Here is a 20,626-nt window from a genome sequence, read left to right as displayed (position 1 = left end):
TGGCTCACCGACTCGGGCAGCGTCCACCTGCCCCAGCCAACACCCTTCCCTCGCCCCAGGTAGGTGCCAAACGCTTTTGTCTCCTCCAACCCAGGGGCTTCCCCGCGCGTTGTCATGGGCCAGGGCTCCCGGCTCAGTTCCTGTAAATATCCCCCTTGTAACTTGGGAGGGAACAGGGACAGGAACGCTAGCAGGTTGGGGCCATTCTGACTTCTCCCCTCAGCCCCTGTCTACCTCAGGGTGGGTGCTGGGGCTCCCCTCCGCTCTGTCTACGTGGGCGGCATCCCGCAGGGCTCTATCAGGCCGAGCTTGGCCGAAAAGCTGGACCCCAGGAGTATGTCCAGGAATTCAAGTTGGCCAGCGGGCAGTGGCAGCTGCCTGTGGAGAGGGCAGTTTCTCCTGGGCCGGCCCTGGGCACCCGGTCCAGGACAGGACCAGTCCATACGGCCAGGCCCTGGGCCCTGGCCTGTCCCAGAAGTCCCTGCATGGAATTGAGCGGGAGTCCTCAGATTTGAGGTTACCCGGGGCCTACCTCCGCAGGGTGACCTCTTTACAAAGTCTTGCTTCAGTTGGACGGCGGAGGAGGCTGTGGAAGAGAGAGGGGAGAGTGGAGCACAAGTTTGGGCAAAGGCCTGTCCAGGAACTGGGACTCAGGGAGGAGAGTCCTGAGGCCAGTCACATCCCAAAAGGCGAGAGGCTGGGGCCACCAGGCTGAAATTCCTTTCCTTCCCTTCCCCCTCCCAACCTTAGCTTCTCCTCAAATCCCTCCCCTCTATCCTCACTGGTGGGAGGGAAGGATTTGCACAAAGTTTGGCTTTCCAGTAAGGAAAGGGGCTGGGGCCAGAGTGGTATGGGGAGGGGAAGGGGCAGAGCTGGGGGGTTCTGGAAAGAGAGGGAAGTCCTTCTGCCCAGCACCGTGGGGCTTACGTAATGGGCTAGAGGTGGGGGCAGCCCCAGCCAGTAAGTGTCCGGAGCTGAATCCTGTCACCTTCTCCAAGAGGGTCTCTCAGGTCTGGGAAGCAGTGGGACGTGGAGGAGGCAGTGCCTATGGAAGGGGAGAGTCCTGCTGCTACTTGGGGATGGAGTCGGGCACCCTCTAGCCCCAGACCACTGGGGGCTGAGCCTGTGTCCTAGGGGTGGGGGGATCCAGTGAGATCAGGAGGGAGTGGGGTTGTGCATGCCATGTCCCCAGCCCTGGAGAAAGGTGGGTTTCAGCATCTTTTCCCTCTGCTCAGAAAGAGGTGGGAGGAGGAACAGCTCTAGAAACCCAGTGCACAGGTGATGTTCTGGTCTCATCTGGGCAACAGTTTCAGCCTCCTCTTCCAACTCTCTGGCCAAAGACCCCTCAGCTCACTTAGCCTCCAAGTCTCTCTACCTCCTGGTCCCATTCAGGGGGGCCGAATGAGCCACTGGAGATCGAGTGCAGCAAAAGGTGGCCCACCTGTGGGAGAGGCTGCTGTGACAGCACCTCCTGGGGGTGGGGCAGGGAGATGGCCTGGAGGTCACAACAGGTGCCCTCACTCCTGGCCTTGGGAGAAGGGAGCTCTCCCCTTAAAGACAGCAGCATCCAAGGCCCTCCCCAGGGTGCCCACCAGTTAACCCCTTTCTAGCCAAGTTGCAGAACCACGGACAGGGCTTTTGCCACAAGGTCAAAGTCCTTCCTAATCGCCTGTGGGAGTCCTCAGCCAGTAAGAGGGAGGCAGGAGGTGAGACAGACAGGAAAGGGCCCCTGAGCCAATGATGTCAAAGTCACCCAAGGTCCACCTGCCTCACAGGTGCAGAGACCACCATGCTGACACCATGAGCAGTGAGGGAAGCAGAGGCACACTGTTCATGGAGATGAGAGCCCCAGACTCCAGGAGCCTGTGCTCATTCCCGGCTCTCTCTCTCTCTTACTCTCCTTCCTTCCTCTACTGCTTCTTTCCTCGCACTCCCTTCTCTGGTCGCATGTAAGCATGTACTCCACCGGCTTCAGCCCTCGGCCTCCCCCCCCCCCGCCAACCATTTCCCCTGCCAGATTTCACTCCTTATGCAACTCCATTCCAGCACCTTCTCTGTCAGCAGTTGTTCAAATAGAGACACATGTGGGATAGACCTCCAAGGAATTGTGCTCAACGGGGTGGTTGCACATCTCGTCTCTGGCTGACCAAACTTACTCCTTAGGTGCATGTACATAGACAGGGGACCCCAAGGCCTCCTTTCTGCCTCTAAAGCCACCAGGGAAGCAATGCATTTGGGGTGGCTTGGAGGATGCGTAGTCCCCTCTTCAGAAACGTCCTCGAGCCAAACGTTGGTGAGAAAGCGTATTCCAAAGACAATCTCTAAGCCTGAGTGTGGGTGGTATTTGTATTTTTGGAGGGATTCCTAGGGCAGAACCAGGGGGTTGGAGAAGAGGTGGTTGATACACAGGGGAGGAAGAACCAGAGCAAAGAATATGCCAGGGAAGCCAGAGGGACTTATGTTAGATTGCAGGAGATACTTCCTGGCTAGAAGGGTGAGCCATGAGGAGGTGGGGCAGTCTCCTTTCAGATGACTCTAAGGATGGTGTGGAGAACTGGGGTCTGGTCCAAGGTTAAAGAGCCTAGAGGCAAAGGTTGGGCTGGTTGACCCTGTAAGTTTCTTCCACCTTCCAGTAATCCTGTTTCAAATGGTAAAAGGTGGATGTGACTCAGGAATCCATAAGAAGGCAGACATCCTTTTCATTCCCTCGTGCATGCTGGCCACCCCTTCATCCCTCAGGACCACAACTCCAATCTAGACCAACCCCCCAGAGGCTGTTGCTAACCTGGAACATTTATGGGAGTTTCTGTGGGCTCTGTGTCCTGATGGTAATCATCCTGGAATAAGTGCTTTCTTCAGTTTGATTATTCCTTGCTACAAGATTAGCCCATGTTTCTTTGTTTACCGAAGAGGATGCAAACAAAAGCAAGGTGTGTGATGTTCTCACCCAAAACCTGAACACCTACCATCCCAGGACACATTCAGGCCCACACACATCTCAGCGCCCTTCTTACCTAATGAGCCATTAAGTTCCCTACTTAGATGGGGAAGTCAACGCCAGCCTCTCACACACACCCATTTAGTCAAACCTGCTGGGTTTCCTCCAGCCCAAGCCCACATCTTTTCAGTGCCTGCCACCCTCAAGGACCAAGGGGTTCTCCCACCCTGTGCCTGGCTGGAGGGCAGCCTTCCTGCAGTGCTGCCCAAGAGGTGAAGCTAATCTGAACCCCAAATCCAAAGGAAACTAGCTTGAGAGGAGGAGCAGTTTGGACCCCACCTCCACCAGGCTTAAGTGCTGAACCACCCTGGAGGAAGCTGTCTAGGAACTGGGGGGAGCCTCCTTGCAGCAGAGTTGGGGGGACATGCAGAAATTGCTCTGCTGATGCAGGAGGAAATTTTCTTCCTGATTTGCTTCTTCAGAAACAAGTTGAAACCATTGTTCTTATGCCTGGCATCTCAAAAAGGGATCCTTCTACAGCGCTCATTCACTGCTTCACACCACACAGAGAACAGGGCAGGCAAGTAGGAACACCTGTGGTCTGGGGGTGGCTGGCTCCTGATCCTGAGCTTCCCAGCAGGATGGAAGCCTCTCCTCTTCTGTCCACTCCCTACTTTAAAGGGTCTCTCTGTTAGAGGAGGTCTCTCCTGCAGGGGCAAAGACTCTAGGCTCAGATCAAGGGCCAGACTACCCCCTGCCCAATGCTGGAAGCTCAAACAAACCCATGAGCCTGGGCGCCACAGCTCTCCCCAGAGGGCACGTTAGCACGAGGGCCGGGCCTCAGGGAAGCAGCTGCAGTCACAAAGAGCCTGCAGACAGAGCTGAGCAGCACACAGAGGGGGCTAAGGAAGGACAGGGCTGCACAGCTCCCCTGGTCCCCACTGGGGCTGAGGAGGTTCCTATGCTCCCATATCTCCCCTAAGGATGTCTGCAGCTCAGGGTACCACAGAGACCCCTCAATCACAATCCTTCACCCTGCCCCTTCCAGTTGCTGCCTTGGCCTGGCACGCTGAGATCCTAACAGCCCCCACCCACTCCACCGCAGGGCCCTGTACTGACCAGAGGGGCATGGGGATGGTTCAGACCTTCCTGGAGGATGATGGTGCTTGCCTCCTGGGCAATTCTTGTCTTAGGCAAAGGAAAGGGTACTGATCTTAGATCCCACCAGGCAGGAGGTGAGAGCGGTTGAGAAGGAGTACCTGTCCTGGCCGCATGACCCCCTGAGCACATTTTACCAGGTATAACTCTGTCATGGGGGCTGTGTCCTTGTGCCCTAGTCTGGGGTGGTATGCTAGTGCTTACCTATGACCATTGCACCTGTGGGGTGTAAGAGGCGGGAGGCACCTGCCCAGGAGATTGTGGGTTTGTCAGTCTCCTAAATACATATGAGTGCCACCTGGATGTTGTGACTGTATAGAAGTAAGCCAGACAGGCCCAGTGGCTGTGGACACAAGGCTGTGAGATTTCTCAGTTCTAAGATCTGATCTTTCCTGAGCACTCACTATGAGCCTGTGACGGTGCTGACCTCACAGCAGTCCCATGAAGCAGGTCCTACCCTTCTCATTCCCACTCTTGCAGATGGGAGAGTGAGGCTGGGACTGGTTAAGTAATGACTGTGATAACCAGGATTATACTAGTTAGTTGTATTAGGGGTATGCTAGCTAGACAGCACCAGGCAGGTTGACCCAATAGCCTGCCCTATTAACCAGCGTGCTGTTTTATAGGATAGAGGTCAAGCGGGGACCTGAAGGGCTCCTCAAGTACTTTGTAGGCTGATAATAAATCACTTAGTCTCTGCCCACAGCTGGGCTCCAAACTCTGCTTTCCTACCACCATCCATCGGAAGTTGCCAAATCTCTCATTGCTCTCCAATCTCCATTACTGGGGAGAAGAGGAGAGACATTCAGGACCAGGAGCTGGGCGTCCCAATAGGCAGCACTCTGGGGTGGAGGATGTACCTTTTATTTTCTGACTGGCTCCGTGCAGGGGGCCTTATCCCAGAAACCCTATCGTGTGTTGGAGCCCCACTCACAGCCTTCTGTCCCCCAGCTATCCCCCAGGCCCTTTGTTTCCTGGGCCCAACAACTCGGCCAGCTCCCCCTGGTGCCCTGAACCCCCCAGCGGTCCACTCCCCCATGTGCTGGTGCCTCGCAGGACCAGCCCCTGCTGGTGACAGTCTGTGCTCGCCTGTGCCAGTCTGCGCCTGCACCCCTGCACTAGGGCAGCTGGCCTGGGCGAGACTTGGCTGGCTTAGGGCTCGCAGGGCCAGCTCTGGGCCTGGCATAGCTCCACTCCAGCCTTGCTCCTGACAAAAAAGCCTCCTCCATCCTGGGCATTCTAGAACTTATAATAGGGCAGATGGTATGGGGAGATGACTGATCGGTGAACTCATGAGCACATCCTAGGCTGCACTCAGGTGGTCAGGGAGCTCTGTAGAGGCAGTAACTGTATTACCATCTCCCTGTGCTTAGCACAATGCCTGGCACATGGTCAGTAAATACTGTGATGGAAATGAATGCAGGGCAGGACTGGACGCCAACTGGCTCACCTTTAGGGAGGCAAGGAGCTCCAACCTTTAGTCCAGACTCTGTGTGTGTGTGTGTGTGTGTGTGTGTGTGTTTTCACCCAAGGCTGTGGCACACAATGGAGCTCAATATACATCTGATCAGGCTGATGGGTCTCCGGCGCTCCCCGAGGGCAAGCCCTGGTGCTCCTGGATCCCGGCCCCTCCCCCGCAGTCTCCTCTAAGGCTGTATGTCTTGATCCCTGGAGGGTACCCAGGATCCTTGGGCTGGATTATTCGTGATTACCCACGGTAATTACTTATGGTAATAGAGATAACAGGCAATCTTGATTACTGGAGGTGGAGGCGAAGGATCTATGATGCAAACCTCCTGGTGGGTTGCAGGGAAACAAGGCAAGGGGCTGAGTCCTCACACCTGAGACACACACACACACACACACACACATACACACAAAGACCAGACATCATCATACACAGACACATAGACACATGCAGACACAAAACTCAGATCACACATATACACAGGGACATATAGACACAACAGATACCCACAAGCATTATATCCATGCACACTGGGACATAAACATGCACACACACCCAGCTCTCACCAGCACTGCTGTGGGAGCCAGGGACTCCAGGTAGGGATCTGCCCAGAGGCTATCCCGGAGTCTCCAGCCCCTGGTTGTCTGTCTCTGCCTTGCTCTGGCACATTCAGTACAAGTGCCTGGAGCCCAGGCTCCTCCCTAGGCCGGCACCCTGCCCCCAGTGAGCTCCCGGGCCTGGCAGGCTGGCAAAGAGCAGGGAGCAAACGATGATTGAGCACCTTCTCTGTGCCAGGCATCAGGACTCAGCACACCAGTGCCAACGGGGTGATTTTCCAACTTTTTGGAGCCATGAAGTCCTTTGTTTAAAGGGAACTTCATAGGAAAGTCCTGTATATAAAGCAGATACAAGTGGAGCTGCTCTGGCTGGAGTGGGGAAGGAGTCTGGAGCCCCATGCTCTCTCCCTAGTCTCCCATGGTGGCCCTGAGACAGGTACAAACAGCCCCAAGACTTCACAGCAGTTTGAAAACCACTGCAAGGCACTCTAGCACCTCATGGAACCCTCCAAAGAACTCTGTAAAGTGCATGTTATGATCTCCACTTTGCAGATGAGAAAACTGAGTCTTCACAAGGGGCATTAACCTGTCCAAGCTCACAAAGCTGTTCAGAGATGAAGTCAATATTAACAACTCCTGTTCATCAGATTCAAATCCTGGAAGGTCCCAACACCTCTCTATTCTGAGGATGACTCCCTACATTTGTATAGCATCCAGGGACATATGTCTGTGATTTCCCCTGACCAGATACCCTGCTGACCCTAGAGCTCTGAGTGTGTGTGTGTATGAGAGAGAGAGAGAGAAAGAGAAAGGGAGAGTTTGCCTTGGGGTTGCCCCCAGAAAGCACAGAAGACCTGTCAGCCCTGTCAAGTACATACAGACTCTCCCTGACTTATAGTGACTTGACTTACAATTATTCAAATTTACGATGGTGCAAAAGCAATACACATTCAATGGAAACCATACTTCGAGTATCCGACAACTATTCTGTTTTTCACTTTGAGTACAGTATTCAATACATTACATGAGATACTTAACACGCTATTGTAAAATAGGCTTTGTATTTGGTGACTTTGCCCAACTGCAGGGGAATGTAAGTGTTCTGAGTACATTTTATTTATTTTTTTTTTGAGATGGACTTTTGCTCTTGTTGCCCAGGCTGCAGTGCAATGGCTCACTGCAACCTCCGCCTCCCAAGTTTGAGCGATTCTCACGCCTCAGCCTCCCGAGTAGCTGGGATTACAGGGACCTGCCACTATGCCCAGCTAATTTTTGTATTTTTAGTAGAGATGGGGTTTCACCATGTTGGCCAGGCTGATCTCGAACTCCTGACCTCAGGTGATCCACCCGTCTCGGCCTCGCAAAGTGCTGGGATTACAGGCGTGAGCCACGGTGCCCGGCCTTCTGAGTACATTTAAGGTGGGTTAGGCTAAGCTATGATGTTCAGTAGATTAGGTGTATTAAATGAATTTTCGACTTACAATATTTTCAACTTTTGGTGAGTTTATCGGGATGTAACCCCATCGTAAGTCAAGGAGCATCTGCATGAGCCCCATCACGTGTGCCCACGCATGTGTTCACTGGCTCCTGGAGGCATATAATCACAGTTGTTCTTGACCAGTTAAATGCAACATACAAGTAACAACTATGATGTGCCAGGTACTTTGCTAGGCATAGGTAATACCAAAATGAACACAACACAATCACTCCCCTGGGCAGCTCGGAACCTTCTAATGGAGACGGACACAGTTCCACAGGCAGGGTACCAAAGGTGTAGTCAAGAACAGAGTGAACTGAATTCTTTCTGCAGACAGGGGCATCTTAGGCATTTCCCGGCAGGGGTGAGACATGGACAGGGCCTTGCAGGAGAGACTGCCTTGCCTAGGAAGGGCATTACAGGAGAATGGAGATAGATGGGCTGGGGGAATGTCAGAGGGGTTGCAAGTGCAGAATGTCTTGAGTTCAAGTCTGGAACTGAGAGTGGCAAGGACAGGGAGGAACAGGTATTCAGGGAGAATTGGCACCTGGGCACCCTACCTGTCAATGGGAAGTGGATATGAGGCCGCAGTCGGGGTGGAGGAGAGAGTGCCATCTGCTCCAACGCCCTGCCCCCTGCAAAACACCCAGCTTCTTGGCTTCCTTGCCCATATCCTTCCTGACAGGCCCTGGGGCCACCTCTCCCTTCTCTTCCCCCAGGCTCCTTTGGGTGCCAGCTGTGGCTGTGAAAGAGGCAGGAAAAAGTTGTGGGGTGATCAGATGTGGAGGGTTAAAGGGATTCGGGAGCTCTCTTCCTGAGGGACTAGAGTGTGATGTGAGACAGGGCAGACCCTGAGCTTGCACTGGCCTTCAGCCCCTGCACAGGCCCAAGGAGCAATCTTAGGTCCTCTGCAGCCTTTCTTCTCCACCCGGGTCCCCATCCAGGGGACAGCATTCCCAGGCCCTTGGCCACTCTGCATTCTGGGAGCATCACCAGAGGCGGAACACTGAGATCCAGAGATGGGATGGGTCTTTTCGGCAGTTTGCAAAAGGGCCCCCAGCCAGGCTCTCTCCCCAAGCCCTGACCCCCTCCCACTGCTCTTAGGTTTCTGCAAAGAGGGCAGGTAGAGCAGAACAGCAGAATCTGCAGCCGGGCTCGCTGGTCCCTGTGGAGGCTCTGAGCCCAGTGATCCAGGTTCACTCTGATAACCAATAACTGGAAAGCAGGCCCCTGACATTCCACACTCCCCTCCGAACTAGGAAAGTCCTCCCAGGGACTGGGAGTGAACGGGGAGGATGGCTCTGCCCCTGCCCTCACCTCCCAAGAGGAGGCCCCATCTCTCAGACTGATGGGACAGGTGTCTCACTTGCTCTCAGCAGCTACAGGGAACAGGTTCTTCTCCAGAGCTCAAAGATTGAACCCAGCCTCAGCTCATCTCTGTGCAAGAGGGAGGCTCCTCTGGGAGCTGCGTTAACTCTTTCGACCCAGAAAGCCTGCTGGGCCCCTTCACCCATCTGATTGGGGGCATTGCTAATGGGGCCAAGGTCATGACTCCACTGGTAAGAGGGTGTGGACAGATCAGTGAGACCCCTCCTCCCTGCTAGGAAAACAAGACTGGGAGACTTAAGGCAGCTCCCAAAGGGGTTTATTAGCCCCCACCCAGACAGCTGAGGGGAAGGGGCAGGGGGAAAGTCGGCCCCAAGCCCGCCTGCCAGAGGAAAACGTTACTGACTTCCAGCCCAGGCAAGGGTCCTGTTCTCTTCCAATCTCGCCTTAAGAGCTGACGGGCGAGAGGGCAGGTGGGTTCTTACCTCCCAATTAATCTCTGCTTTCACTTCTTAAGCGGCACCCCGCTGGCTGGAGTGGGGGCGGGTGGGGGTACAGGGCTGAGCCAGACTCCCAAGGGACCAGTAGGAGGCACTCAGCCCCAGGAAGAGCTTCTTGGTAATAGTCAAGCCCCTTCCTCTGGGGCCCTGGGGAGAATTAGTGCTTGGGCAATTCCGGCAGCTCCCCAGGCCGAGGTAAAAGCTTTAGAGACCCAGATGTGCCTGGAGCTGGGAGGGGCGCTCCTCGGCTCAGAGCCCTCCTGTCTGCCTGCCTCCCCAGGTCCTTCTCAGCCTCCAGCTGGGCTGTCCCCAAGCTGAGCTGAGGCTCTTCTCCTCCGATCCCCACCTCTGCCCGGACATCCACCATGGGGACAGCCACCAGGAGGAAGCCGCACCTGCTGCTGGTAGCTGCTGTGGCCCTTGTCTCCTCTTCAGGTAAGAGGGCTCATCTGGGCTTTGAAGCCTAGCAGGCATGATTATAGCATTATATCCTTGCTATGATTTGGGTGACAATTACAGAAATCATTGACTCTGCATTGCAGGAGCAGCTAGATTTCTGAGGCCATTTCCTCGCTGAAATTTCCCATTTGTAGATCTTACCTTTCCTTTGAGTTTAGGAGGAGAGGGAATATGTCTTTGCCATGTTATAGATGAAGGAAGAATGACCCAGAGAGGGTGAGTGGCTTGCCCTGGGTCACACAGCAAGACGATGGCATGCCCAGATCTCCACAATATCACCCGGAGTTGCAGCCTCAAAGGCTGCACTGTCCACTACGGAAGGTAATAGCCACATGGGACTACTACAACTCAGATTCAATTCCATTTTAAAAATAATTTCCTCAGGTGCACTAGCCACATTCGAATGTTCAGTAGCCATATTGGATAGCACAGAGCATAGAACATTTCCATCATTGCAGGACGTTCTCCCAGACAGGGCTCTGTAGTCCCTGACATGAGCAGACAGCGGTCAACCCCAGCAAACGCTGGAAGGGTTTATTAAGGTAATGCTGCATCCCAGCAAATGGATCAAGCATAGAACAGGATCTGGGAAGAGATGTGGCAGAGGAGGGAGCTCAGGTTCTCCTCCCAGGGGAGCTCCCAGCTTGGAGGAGAGGCAGAGGGACACTGGTAGGAGGGGAAGGAGAGGGTGAAGAGGGCGGGCTGAGAGCCACAGGCCAGCTGGACTCTGGAGAGCATGTCAGACCAGAGGAGCCGGGCAGCTGGTCTGTCCTAGGCCAAGAGGGAGGTCCCCAGCCGCCTCCTGCTCTAAGGGGTCTGCTGGACCCACTGCTTGGCCTCTACCCTGACCCTCAGCCCAGATCAATAGATGCTTCTTTTCTCCTTAAACATCCCCGTGGGAGTCTCCATGGTCCTGGAGTTCTAAGCACCTCAGACTCCACCTCCCCCACCCCACACCCCCTGGAAGGCTACAGCCAATGCATTTCAGTTCCTTTGTCTCACCAGGGAAGGAGTCCACTGGCATACTTTCAGATGTTCTCATTCTGTCCTCGCTGCTTCCCAGTCCTGCAGCTCAGTCAGTGAGGCTGCCGGGAAACAGGGCTGACTCAGAGTGTGGGGGGAGCCACCTAGCCCCCCAGGCCTCGCTACCTGTCCCAGGGTCCACCAGACTGGGAAGAGCTACAGGGATGGGGAGCCTCAACTGCACAGAGCGGGAGATGCCAACCCCAGAAGGAGCAGAGGGGAGGCACCTGGGCTTCTAGCATCCCCTCCCTCAGGGACACCTCAGTGCTGGATCCACACCATCTAAGGAAAGGGGTACGGACAGCCTCCAAGGTCCTCAGACCCAGAGACACACGAAGCCAATGGCCAAGGGGCTGGGATCTGTTTTGCCACCTCCCAGAGCTCCAGAGAGAGACAGAGGTGGCAAATCCCATCGCTGGCCTCCTGGGAAGGTACCTTAGCTCTGGGCTTTTCTCGCTGCCCTGTCCTCGGGATATAGCTGTGGATTCCTGGCACTCCAGTGCAACGAGGAGTATCAAGGATCCCCCTCCACCTTCTCATCTCTCTAACTCCCTTCCTCTGCAAGGTTTCTGATGCCTGTGTTCGGGGGAACAGTTACCACGACAGGGCATCAGAAAAGAATCAGAGAGGATGCGGAACAAGAATAAGGAAGGGCTGGCCTTGCCTGGGAGAGTGTGTGTTGTTGTTGTTTGGGGTTTTGTTTTTGTTTTTGAGATGGAGTCTCACTCTGTCACCCAGGCTGGAGTGCAGTGGTGTGATCTCGGCTCGCTGCAACTTCTGACTCCTGGGTTCAAGTAGTTTTCCTGCCTCAGCCTCCTGAGTAGCTGGGATTACAGACACCCGCCACCACACCCGGCTAATTTTTGTATTTTTAGTAGAGACGGGGTTTCACCATGTTGGCCAGGCTGGTCTCGAACTCTCGACCTCAGGTGATCTTCCCGCCTCCACCTCTCAAAGTGCTGGGATTACAGGCAGAGAGTGTGTTTTTGTGTGTGCATGTGTAAGCACACACACGGGAAGGCTCATGTGTGGGTGGGTGTGTATGTCGCTGAAGAGGTAAGTGTGGGTGTGTGAGGGTGTCTGTGGATATGGATGGCTGAGAGGCTGGAGGTATGAGTGAGGTGTCTGCATGGAGGTGGTGCTATGCTGGGGATAATGAATGTGTCCAGAAAGTCTCACAGCACAGCGCGACCAGCTCTCATACCCCAGCCTCCCTGTAGAATGCCCGGGGGCATTTTCTAAGACTTGGACTCCCAAGCCTCACTCCGAGAGATTCTGACTCCTTATCTGTGAGATGGAGCAGGGCCTCTGGTGGTTCTGATGGGAAACAGAGGTCAAGAGTCAGGGACACTGGGGTTAAGAATGCTGGTGGTGGGGTCAGCCTGGCCAAGGTCCAAATCCCCAGATCTGCTCCTTCAAGCTGTGGGATCTGGAGCAAGTTATTAAAGCTTTCTAACTCTCAGCTTCCACATCAGGAAAATAAGAAAATGGCAATACCTATCTTGTAAAGAGGTTATGAGAAGGAAATATGGAGCATGGTATGGGATAAATAGTAAGCACTCCATTGGTAGCACCTATTTTTATTATTATGAATGCATAGATTATATATAAAAGTCTCCATGGCCATCTATAGCTGTGTGTCGGGGGAAAATGGATGTGTGTGTAAATGTGTGTATCTGGCCATTTGAGCAGCTTAGGGAGAAGCATATGTACGAATTTATGTATGATATGAGTGTGCATATAAGAAAATGTGTGGAGGTGAGAGATGCAGAGGGGCGTGTATGTGAATATTTGGGTGAGTGGACAGCTGAGAGCAGAGGAGAAAGGTTTCTCAGGAAGAAAGAGTCTGACTGTATCAATGTGCCCCAAGCCCACTCAGCCACGCCATCACCCAGAGTTCCTGGAAGCTGCTATTGTATGAGGTGGTTCTCAGCAGCCCAGCTGCCTCCCAGCCCCTCCTTGGCCCCCCCTTCCCAGCAGTGCCAGCTGGGGCAGGGCTCCTACCCTACACCACCATCATTAACTTGGGATTAAGCTGGGCTCTCCAGCCGAGATGATGCCGTCACCGCCCGCCGCCTCCGCCTCTGAGGCCTGGGGCGGCAGTGAGGGAGAATGGCACGAGGGATGCCTGCACCGGGCCATTTCTGGGAGCCCTGCCTCCTACTTCATTCTGAGAGCTGCTTAACAGCTGCCCTCACTCCCAGGGGGCCAGGACTGGGCCTCAGCTGCAGCATGGGGTCACCCCCTACCCCTGGAAGAGGACTGACGGCTGGATGCGCGGGGAAAGGAGCTAATTGGTTAATGGGGATCCCTTTCCCCATGACCCACCAAGGAAGGCCTGAAATCAGCTGTGTTAAGAGGTAGAAGCCAATTAGGGATAGCCTGGCTCCCACCTGACACGGCAAAGGCAAAACGGACTGGCCTCACCAGTCAGTAGAGAGCCCACCCCAGCCCTGTCGAAAGGCAGGTGCGATGTCCGGCCAATCTGTGGCTCTTCATCCCCTGCCCTGCCCTGCAGCAGGACAATGATGCATGAAGAGAGGGGTCTGCCCCATTTGCCTGTGTGGTACTCACTGGTCCACCAAGCTCAGGAGGAATTGATCTGTCTGTGCCACAGACTTGCTGGGTGACCATGGGCAAGTCACTCCCTTTCTGAACATCTCTTGAATTGTGATACTGGAATTGTATAAGACTGCCACCAAAGCAAACTGCCCACCCTGCACCCATCAAAGCAAACTACCCACCCTCCACTCATCAAAGCAGACTGCCCACCCTCCACCCATCAAAGCAAACTGCCCACCCTCCACCCACCTTCTCTTCCAAGTCCCCACCCAACACGTGGCTCCAGCAGACATCTGCTTGCCCACCACCTTCCAAGGGTTTGTCTGGCTGAATCCTCACGCAGACCCTGGGAGGTGAATTCACATTCTTTTCATATCACAGGTGAAGACATTGAGGCTCAGAAGGGTTCCACAACTTTCCCAAGGTCCCACGGCTAGTAGAGGGCCAGTCTAGTCCCCAGGCCCAGGCCTCGTGGTCCACACTGCCCCAGTAAGGGTATTAGGCTCCAGGGACATACATCCTGTTTGCATGTTTGTGGCTGGCAATGTCTCATGCACCTCACACCCCACAGATCAGTTCTTCTACAAGGCTCCCTTGAAAGCCCCCTGAGAGGTAGAACAGCTTCCATTCTGAGGCCCCAGCACCTTGAACTTTATGGCATTTGCCACCTTGCACTGCCAATTTCCTGTTTCCCTCCTTGGACCGCAAGCCCCTTGAAGAAGAGGGACTGTGTCTTAATCATTTTTACAAGCCAGTCTCTAGCCCAGTGCTGGGTATGGAGCGGGTGCTCAATACCTGAGTGTAGGATGGGTGATTGACTGAACTGATATGGCCAGATGGGGCCTGCCCAGCCTATTTAAATTCAAATTTAAATGAATTAAATAAAATGTAAAATGTCGTCCCTCAGTCTCAATAGCCACATGTCACGTGCTCAATAGCCCCACGTGGCTAGTGGTTACCACATTGAACAGTGCAGAAAATGGAACATTCCCATCATCAGAGAAAGTTTTACTGGACAGCACAGCCCAAGAGGCCAGGCTCCGGCCAGGCCCAGGCTCTGAGGCCTCTGGTGGTGTCATCACCTGCAGTTTGCAGTTCAGCCGTGGGATCCCCAACCACCTTTGGGCCTGTCTTTGAAGACCAACCCCTCAGTGTGCTATTCCCAGAGGAGTCCACGGAGGAGCAGGTGTTGCTGGCATGCCGCGCCCGGGCCAGCCCTCCAGCCACCTATCGGTAAGGCCTCTGCAGTGGGTGCTGGGAGGCCCTGGGCAGCCATTGAACCTTCCCTCTCATCAACCCTGCCACCAGGCAGGACTCAGAGGTCCCCTTCCTCCGTCCCCTGCTGCAGGTGGAAGATGAATGGCACCGAGATGAAGCTGGAGCCAGGTTCCCGTCACCAGCTGGTGGGGGGCAACCTGGTCATCATGAACCCCACCAAGGCACAGGATGCCGGGGTCTACCAGTGCCTGGCCTCCAACCCAGTGGGCACCGTTGTCAGCAGGGAGGCCATCCTCCGCTTCGGCTGTGAGACCCGTGGGGGACCAAGACACTTTGCGGGAGGGGGAGAGGGGGCTAGGAGAAAGTACCCAGAAAGGACAAGTGACACCCTCAAGCCAGGCCTTCCTGACCTCACATGACATGCCTTAGTGAACTGCTGCTTCTCCGTGAAGGATGAGTCAGGGAGGGGCTCGCAGGCCAGGAGGACAGTGCCTGAGCCCCTGGTCTCTGCCTCCAGTTCTGCAGGAATTCTCCAAGGAGGAGCGAGACCCAGTGAAAACTCATGAAGGCTGGGGGGTGATGTTGCCCTGTAACCCACCTGCCCACTACCCAGGTGAGTCCAGACCTTGGGCCACGGTGAGAGAGGGCACAGGAAGGGCTACCAGAAATTTGGCAGAAGAAGGATGGAATAAAAGGTGACCCCTGCAAATGACCCTTAGAAGCACCCATCCCTGGGACCCTAATTTTAAATGATCTGTGTTTTCTTTATGGGTCTGTCATTTTCCATCTCTGTGCCCTGCTTCCACCTTCAAACTGGGTGGTCCCTGAGGGCTGCAATCCCTGACAGACTTAGTGCTCTCTAAGGGCAGGAATAGTCACTTCTTCCCTCTAGGTCTCCCCTTAGCCCCAGTTCACAGCATGGTGGCTGTCAGGACAGGGCTTGCAGAACCCCACCAGCATGCTGGGGTCCCACCCAGAGTGGTCCTGTTAGCCCGGCACCCCCTGGTTTCCTCAAACTCCTCACATCCTAGGCTTGTCCTACCGCTGGCTCCTCAACGAGTTCCCCAACTTCATCCCGACGGACGGGCGTCACTTCGTATCCCAGACCACAGGGAATCTGTACATTGCCCGAACCAATGCCTCAGACCTGGGCAACTACTCCTGTTTGGCCACCAGCCACATGGACTTCTCTACCAAGAGCGTCTTCAGCAAATTTGCTCAGCTCAACCTGGCTGCTGAAGGTCAGGCTCGGCCAGGTGTGGCAGGAGGGAGGGAACTGGAAGGGTCAGCGGGCATTGGGAAAAGGGTTTTTCCTTTGGAGATTGGAAGATTGGCTTGCAGGGCACTGATTCCAGGCTCTGGACCCCCAGATCCTCCTGCTTCAAATCCTCAGGCCCTTGCCCTAGGCCTCAGGGAGATTCCACACAGCTGCCAAGACATAGTTGGCTCTGAAAGGTGCTGAGATCCCAAGCACGGTAGCACCTGACCTGGAGTCATCTGCATCTGATTTGTCAAATTCTCTCTCCCCAGATACCAGGCTCTTTGCACCCAGCATCAAGGCCCGGTTCCCAGCAGAGACCTACGCACTGGTGGGGCAGCAGGTCACCCTGGAGTGCTTCGCCTTTGGGAAGTGAGTGTGAAAAGGGAAGGATACCAGGGCACAGTCTCTTGGGGGCACAGGTGACCCCAGGGTGAGGGCAGGCAGGGTCAGGGCTGTCATCTTGGTGTCCCTTACAGGGTCTAGCAAAGTACTGGGCACACAGTGGGTATCGACCACCACTCACTGGACACTAACTCTCCGGGTGAGGCACCGCATGTGCCAGGGGCGTTCCACGGCCAGAATCACTTGGTCCTCCAGCAGTGTATGGCAGGCTCAGACAGCTTGAGTAACACCCAAGGCTGGAGGCAGGCAGCACAGTGTACAGACTCCAAACCCGTCTGCCTCATTCAGACCCCAGCTCTGCCAGCCGCAGACCTTGGGTAAACTGCCTAACCTCTCTGTGCCTCAGTTTCTTTATGGTGGTGATAATAGTACCCACCTCATAGGGTTGTCATGAGGATTTAATCAGTTCATATATGTGAGGTGCTGAGAACAGTGCCTGGAATTTAGGAAAGTGTTCTGTGAACGTTAACAGTGATCTATTTGAGAATCACAACAGAAAGCGTTCTCTTTCTTGCACTCTTAGAAGAAAGATTCACTGGAACAGGGCTAAGCAAACAGCAGGTGCTCAATAAATGTTTGTAGAATGAAAGAAAGAATGTGATTTGTACTTTGGCCCCCTCCTCCCTCAACTATCTCCTGTGGTTACTTGGGATAATCTTTGCCTTGTGGGAAGTTTTGGGCTTCCAGAAAATCCACATGAAAAGCATGTGGAAGGGGGGCCAGGTACAGTGGTTCACATCTGTAATCCCAGCACTTTGGGAAGCCAAGGAGGGCAGATCACAAGGTCAGGAGATCGAGACCATCCTGGCTAACACAGTGAAATCCCATCTTTACTAAAAATACAAAAAAACTAGCCGGGCGTGATGGCGGACGCCTGTAGTTCCAGCTACCCTGGAGGCTGAGGCAGGAGAATGGCATGAACCCGGGAGGCGGAGCTTGCAGTGAGCCGAGATAGTGCCACTGCACTCCAGCCTGGGCGAGAGAGTGAGACTCCATCTGAAAAAAAAAAAAAGAAAAAAAAGAAAAAAAAGTAAAGCATGTGGAAGAGGAATATATTAACCATTAATATTGATACCTCAGTCCGTTTTAGTGCACAGATTACTAATAGCTCAAGTCCCTTTGAAAAGTAGGGGGGCAAGGCCTGCCCTGTAGAGGCAACGGAAAAGAGAACCCATAAAGACCCAGTTCACAGGCCACTGTGGCGGAGGGCAGACCCCGCTTCAGAGTGCAGAGCCCGCAGAAGCCCAGCTTCACTGGCTTGAGGGTTGTTGCAGGAGGGATGGGTAGAGGAGCCCTGCCTCTTGCCCCTTCCCTGCGTGTGCTCCGAGCCTACCTGGGAGAAGAGAGTGAGGATCAGCCAGAAGGCACCCTCTCTCCCTCTGTTCCTCCCAGGCCCAGCATCTCAGGAGGGCCTGAGAGTCTGGGTATGAGGAGCTGTGGGCACTGGAGGGGTAGGCCCAGCTTAGCCCACACCCTCTGGCTTTGTCTCTCCTGCCAGCCCTGTACCCCGGATCAAGTGGCGCAAAGTGGACGGCTCCCTGTCCCCACAATGGACCACAGCTGAGCCCACCCTGCAGATCCCCAGCATCAGCTTTGAGGATGAGGGCACCTACGAGTGTGAGGCGGAGAACTCCAAGGGCCGAGACACCGTGCAGGGCCGCATCATCGTGCAGGGTACAGAGCCAGGGACACCTTCTCCGCCCCTCCCGACCCCCCTTCCTGCCTTCACCCTTGTCCCCAAGGAAACAGACCCAAAAGTCAGGGAGGAGACTGGGAGGCCCCCTGCATGAGCCTGTTTGCCCTAGGACTGCACTGAGTCTGGGACCAGAAGAAGCTAGTGCTGTGGTCAGCTCAGAGCTTCAGTCAGGGGTGCAGAAAGCACACAAGAGGCTCCAGAATGATTTAAGTTGCGAAAGCAGCCACTGGCACAACCACAGAGTGCCAGCTTTCTTGTGCCTCCTTCTTCCTGCCCCCTCCTCTTTGTCCTCTCCTTCCCGGAATGCTGATGGCACCCTCTGCTGTCTGGCACAGGTACTGCTACCCTGATTTTCTGTTCCTTTTAATGAGCTGGAAGCTCCTCCTAGCTCATGCCAGGTTTTCTTTTCCCGGCTCCCACAGCTCAGCCTGAGTGGCTAAAAGTGATCTCGGACACAGAGGCTGACATTGGCTCCAACCTGCGCTGGGGCTGTGCAGCCGCCGGCAAGCCCCGGCCTACAGTGCGCTGGCTGCGGAACGGGGAGCCTCTGGCCTCCCAGGTAGGAGACTGTCCTCTGCTCACTTGGTTCCCTCACCCCCCAGAACTTCCCCTGCACCACTAGTAGCCCTCTGGGCTAATTAGGGTGTCAAAGGGTGGTCCTCGGACCATCTGAGGACTTCTTCCCATCCCAGTCCCATGGCCACAGGCTGGGCCTGGATCCAGGCACAATTCAGCCACAAAAGAAGTAATGTGGTCCTGACTGGATCACCTCACCCTTCCAGCTTTGGGGAGGCCTGGGTAATCTGCATCCTGAGGTTCCAGGTGGCCCTGAGGTAGGACTGGACATACGAGCCATATCCTCTAGGGATTATCAGCCTAAAATCTCCACTGCCCCCACCCCTGCCAACCCCTCCTCCCTGGGGCTCCAGTGGTCCTGATCCCCCTGGGCTCTGGGCTCTTCTGCACAGCACCGGGTGGAGGTGTTGGCCGGGGACCTGCGGTTCTCCAAGCTGAGCCTGGAGGACTCGGGCATGTACCAGTGTGTGGCAGAGAATAAGCACGGTACCATCTACGCCAGTGCCGAGCTAGCCGTGCAAGGTAAGGGGCCCAGGGAGGCAGGGGACATCCCAAGGACATGCATATGGTGGCTTTCACAGCTCTGAGTTTAGGTGTTTCCAAACACACACACATACCCTGTAGCAATTTTCCTTGGTTTTCCAAGTTTCTAAGTAGGAGAACTCAGAGATTTAAGAAAGGAGATGAGACACAGGGTTGAGAGCCGCCAGAGGGCAGGGTCTCTGGCTTGTCCCACGTCTGGCACACGGTAAATATTTGCTGCACTGAAAAAAACGGAAACCAAATCAATCAGATCTGTGCAACCCAACCCTTTCGGCTATGTGAGCTTTGGCAAGTTACTTAGTGTTTCTGTGTTTCAGTTTCTTGATTATAAAATACAGGCAGTAATAGTCCTGCCCTCCTGGGCTGCTGTAGGGAACAAGTGAGATGAAAGAGGTACAGCATAAAAGGCCTGCCCATTTTATGCTGGTGCCTGGGAAATGCCAGCCAGTGCTAATATTTAGTTGTGTGATTTGATCTCACTGAGCCTCAGTTTCCTCATCCATAAAATGGACACAGTGATACCCACCACATCAAGTTTTAGTGAAGCTTTGCTAAGAAGCATTCATTCGTTCCTTCATCCATTCAACCAATACTTACTCAACACCTCACAGAGGACGAATACGAAAGACAGAGTCTCTGCCTTTAAGTAGCTTACAAGCCAGCAGAGGGAAAGGGACAAATAAACCCAAAATCAAACAATTAAACAATTTCAACTAGCCATCAAATATAGTATAAAGAAAATCCAGGCAGGGTGCAGTGGCTCATGCCTGTAATCCCAGCACTTTGGGAGGCAGGGGTGGGTGGATCACCTCGAGCTCAGGAGTTCGAGACCAGCCTTGGCAACATGGTGAAACCCCATGTCTATGAAAAATGCAAAAATTAGCCAGGCATGGTAGCACACATGTGTAGTCCCAGCTACACAGGAGGCTGAGGCAGGAGAATCAATTGAGCCCTGGAGACAGAGGCTGCAGTGAGCTGAGATTGTGCCATTGCACTCCAGCCTGGGCAACAGAGCAAGACTTGTCTTAAAAGAAAAGAAAAGAAAATCCAGTAGAGTGATGGGTGTGAGATGGGCCTGTTAGATGGGATGGTCAGAGAAGTCTTCTATGAGGAAGTCCCATTTAGGCTGTGACCTGAATGTTAAGGAGCCAGCCATGTGAAGATCTGGGGAATTTCCAGGCAAGATTTACAGCAAGTGCAAAGGTCTGGAGGCAGGAAAAGACTTCACAACTTCAAAAGAGAGAGGGGAAAAAAAAAGGCTAGGTGATTGGAACATAATGAGTGGGAGAGAGAGTGGAGCAAGATGTGATTGGAAAGATGGAGACTTATTTGTGAAGAGCGGGGCTCCACTGAGTGTGAGTTGAAAAAGCTGTTCATTCCTCGCTGGGTGGAGAAAAGATTGTAGGAGGAACGCGCAGAAACAGGAAGACTGAAGTGGGGTGGTGGCGGCGGCGGGGGGTTG

At 54.2% G+C, this 20,626-nt stretch overlaps 1 protein-coding gene across 1 annotated transcript in view; it reads left to right on the top strand.

The window, feature by feature from the left end:
* The first annotated feature begins 1 nt into the window (after position 1).
* Positions 2-20,626, top strand: part of CNTN2 (contactin 2 (axonal)) — a 34,485-nt gene continuing 13,860 nt past the window's right edge. Inside the window, exons 1-10 of the mRNA XM_011957759.1 lie at positions 2-59; positions 9,705-9,859; positions 14,557-14,701; positions 14,817-14,992; positions 15,204-15,299; positions 15,718-15,927; positions 16,217-16,316; positions 17,848-18,023; positions 18,468-18,604; positions 19,014-19,143. Of these exons, the coding sequence (XP_011813149.1) occupies positions 9,790-9,859; positions 14,557-14,701; positions 14,817-14,992; positions 15,204-15,299; positions 15,718-15,927; positions 16,217-16,316; positions 17,848-18,023; positions 18,468-18,604; positions 19,014-19,143 (1,240 nt within the window). The 5' untranslated portion in view covers positions 2-59; positions 9,705-9,789. The remainder of the gene's footprint in view (positions 60-9,704; positions 9,860-14,556; positions 14,702-14,816; positions 14,993-15,203; positions 15,300-15,717; positions 15,928-16,216; positions 16,317-17,847; positions 18,024-18,467; positions 18,605-19,013; positions 19,144-20,626) is intronic.

The sequence above is a fragment of the Colobus angolensis genome, unplaced genomic scaffold, assembly GCF_000951035.1.
Source record: "Colobus angolensis palliatus isolate OR3802 unplaced genomic scaffold, Cang.pa_1.0 Scaffold449, whole genome shotgun sequence".
NCBI lineage: Eukaryota > Metazoa > Chordata > Mammalia > Primates > Cercopithecidae > Colobus > Colobus angolensis.
This window is presented reverse-complemented; position numbering and strand designations above follow the sequence as displayed.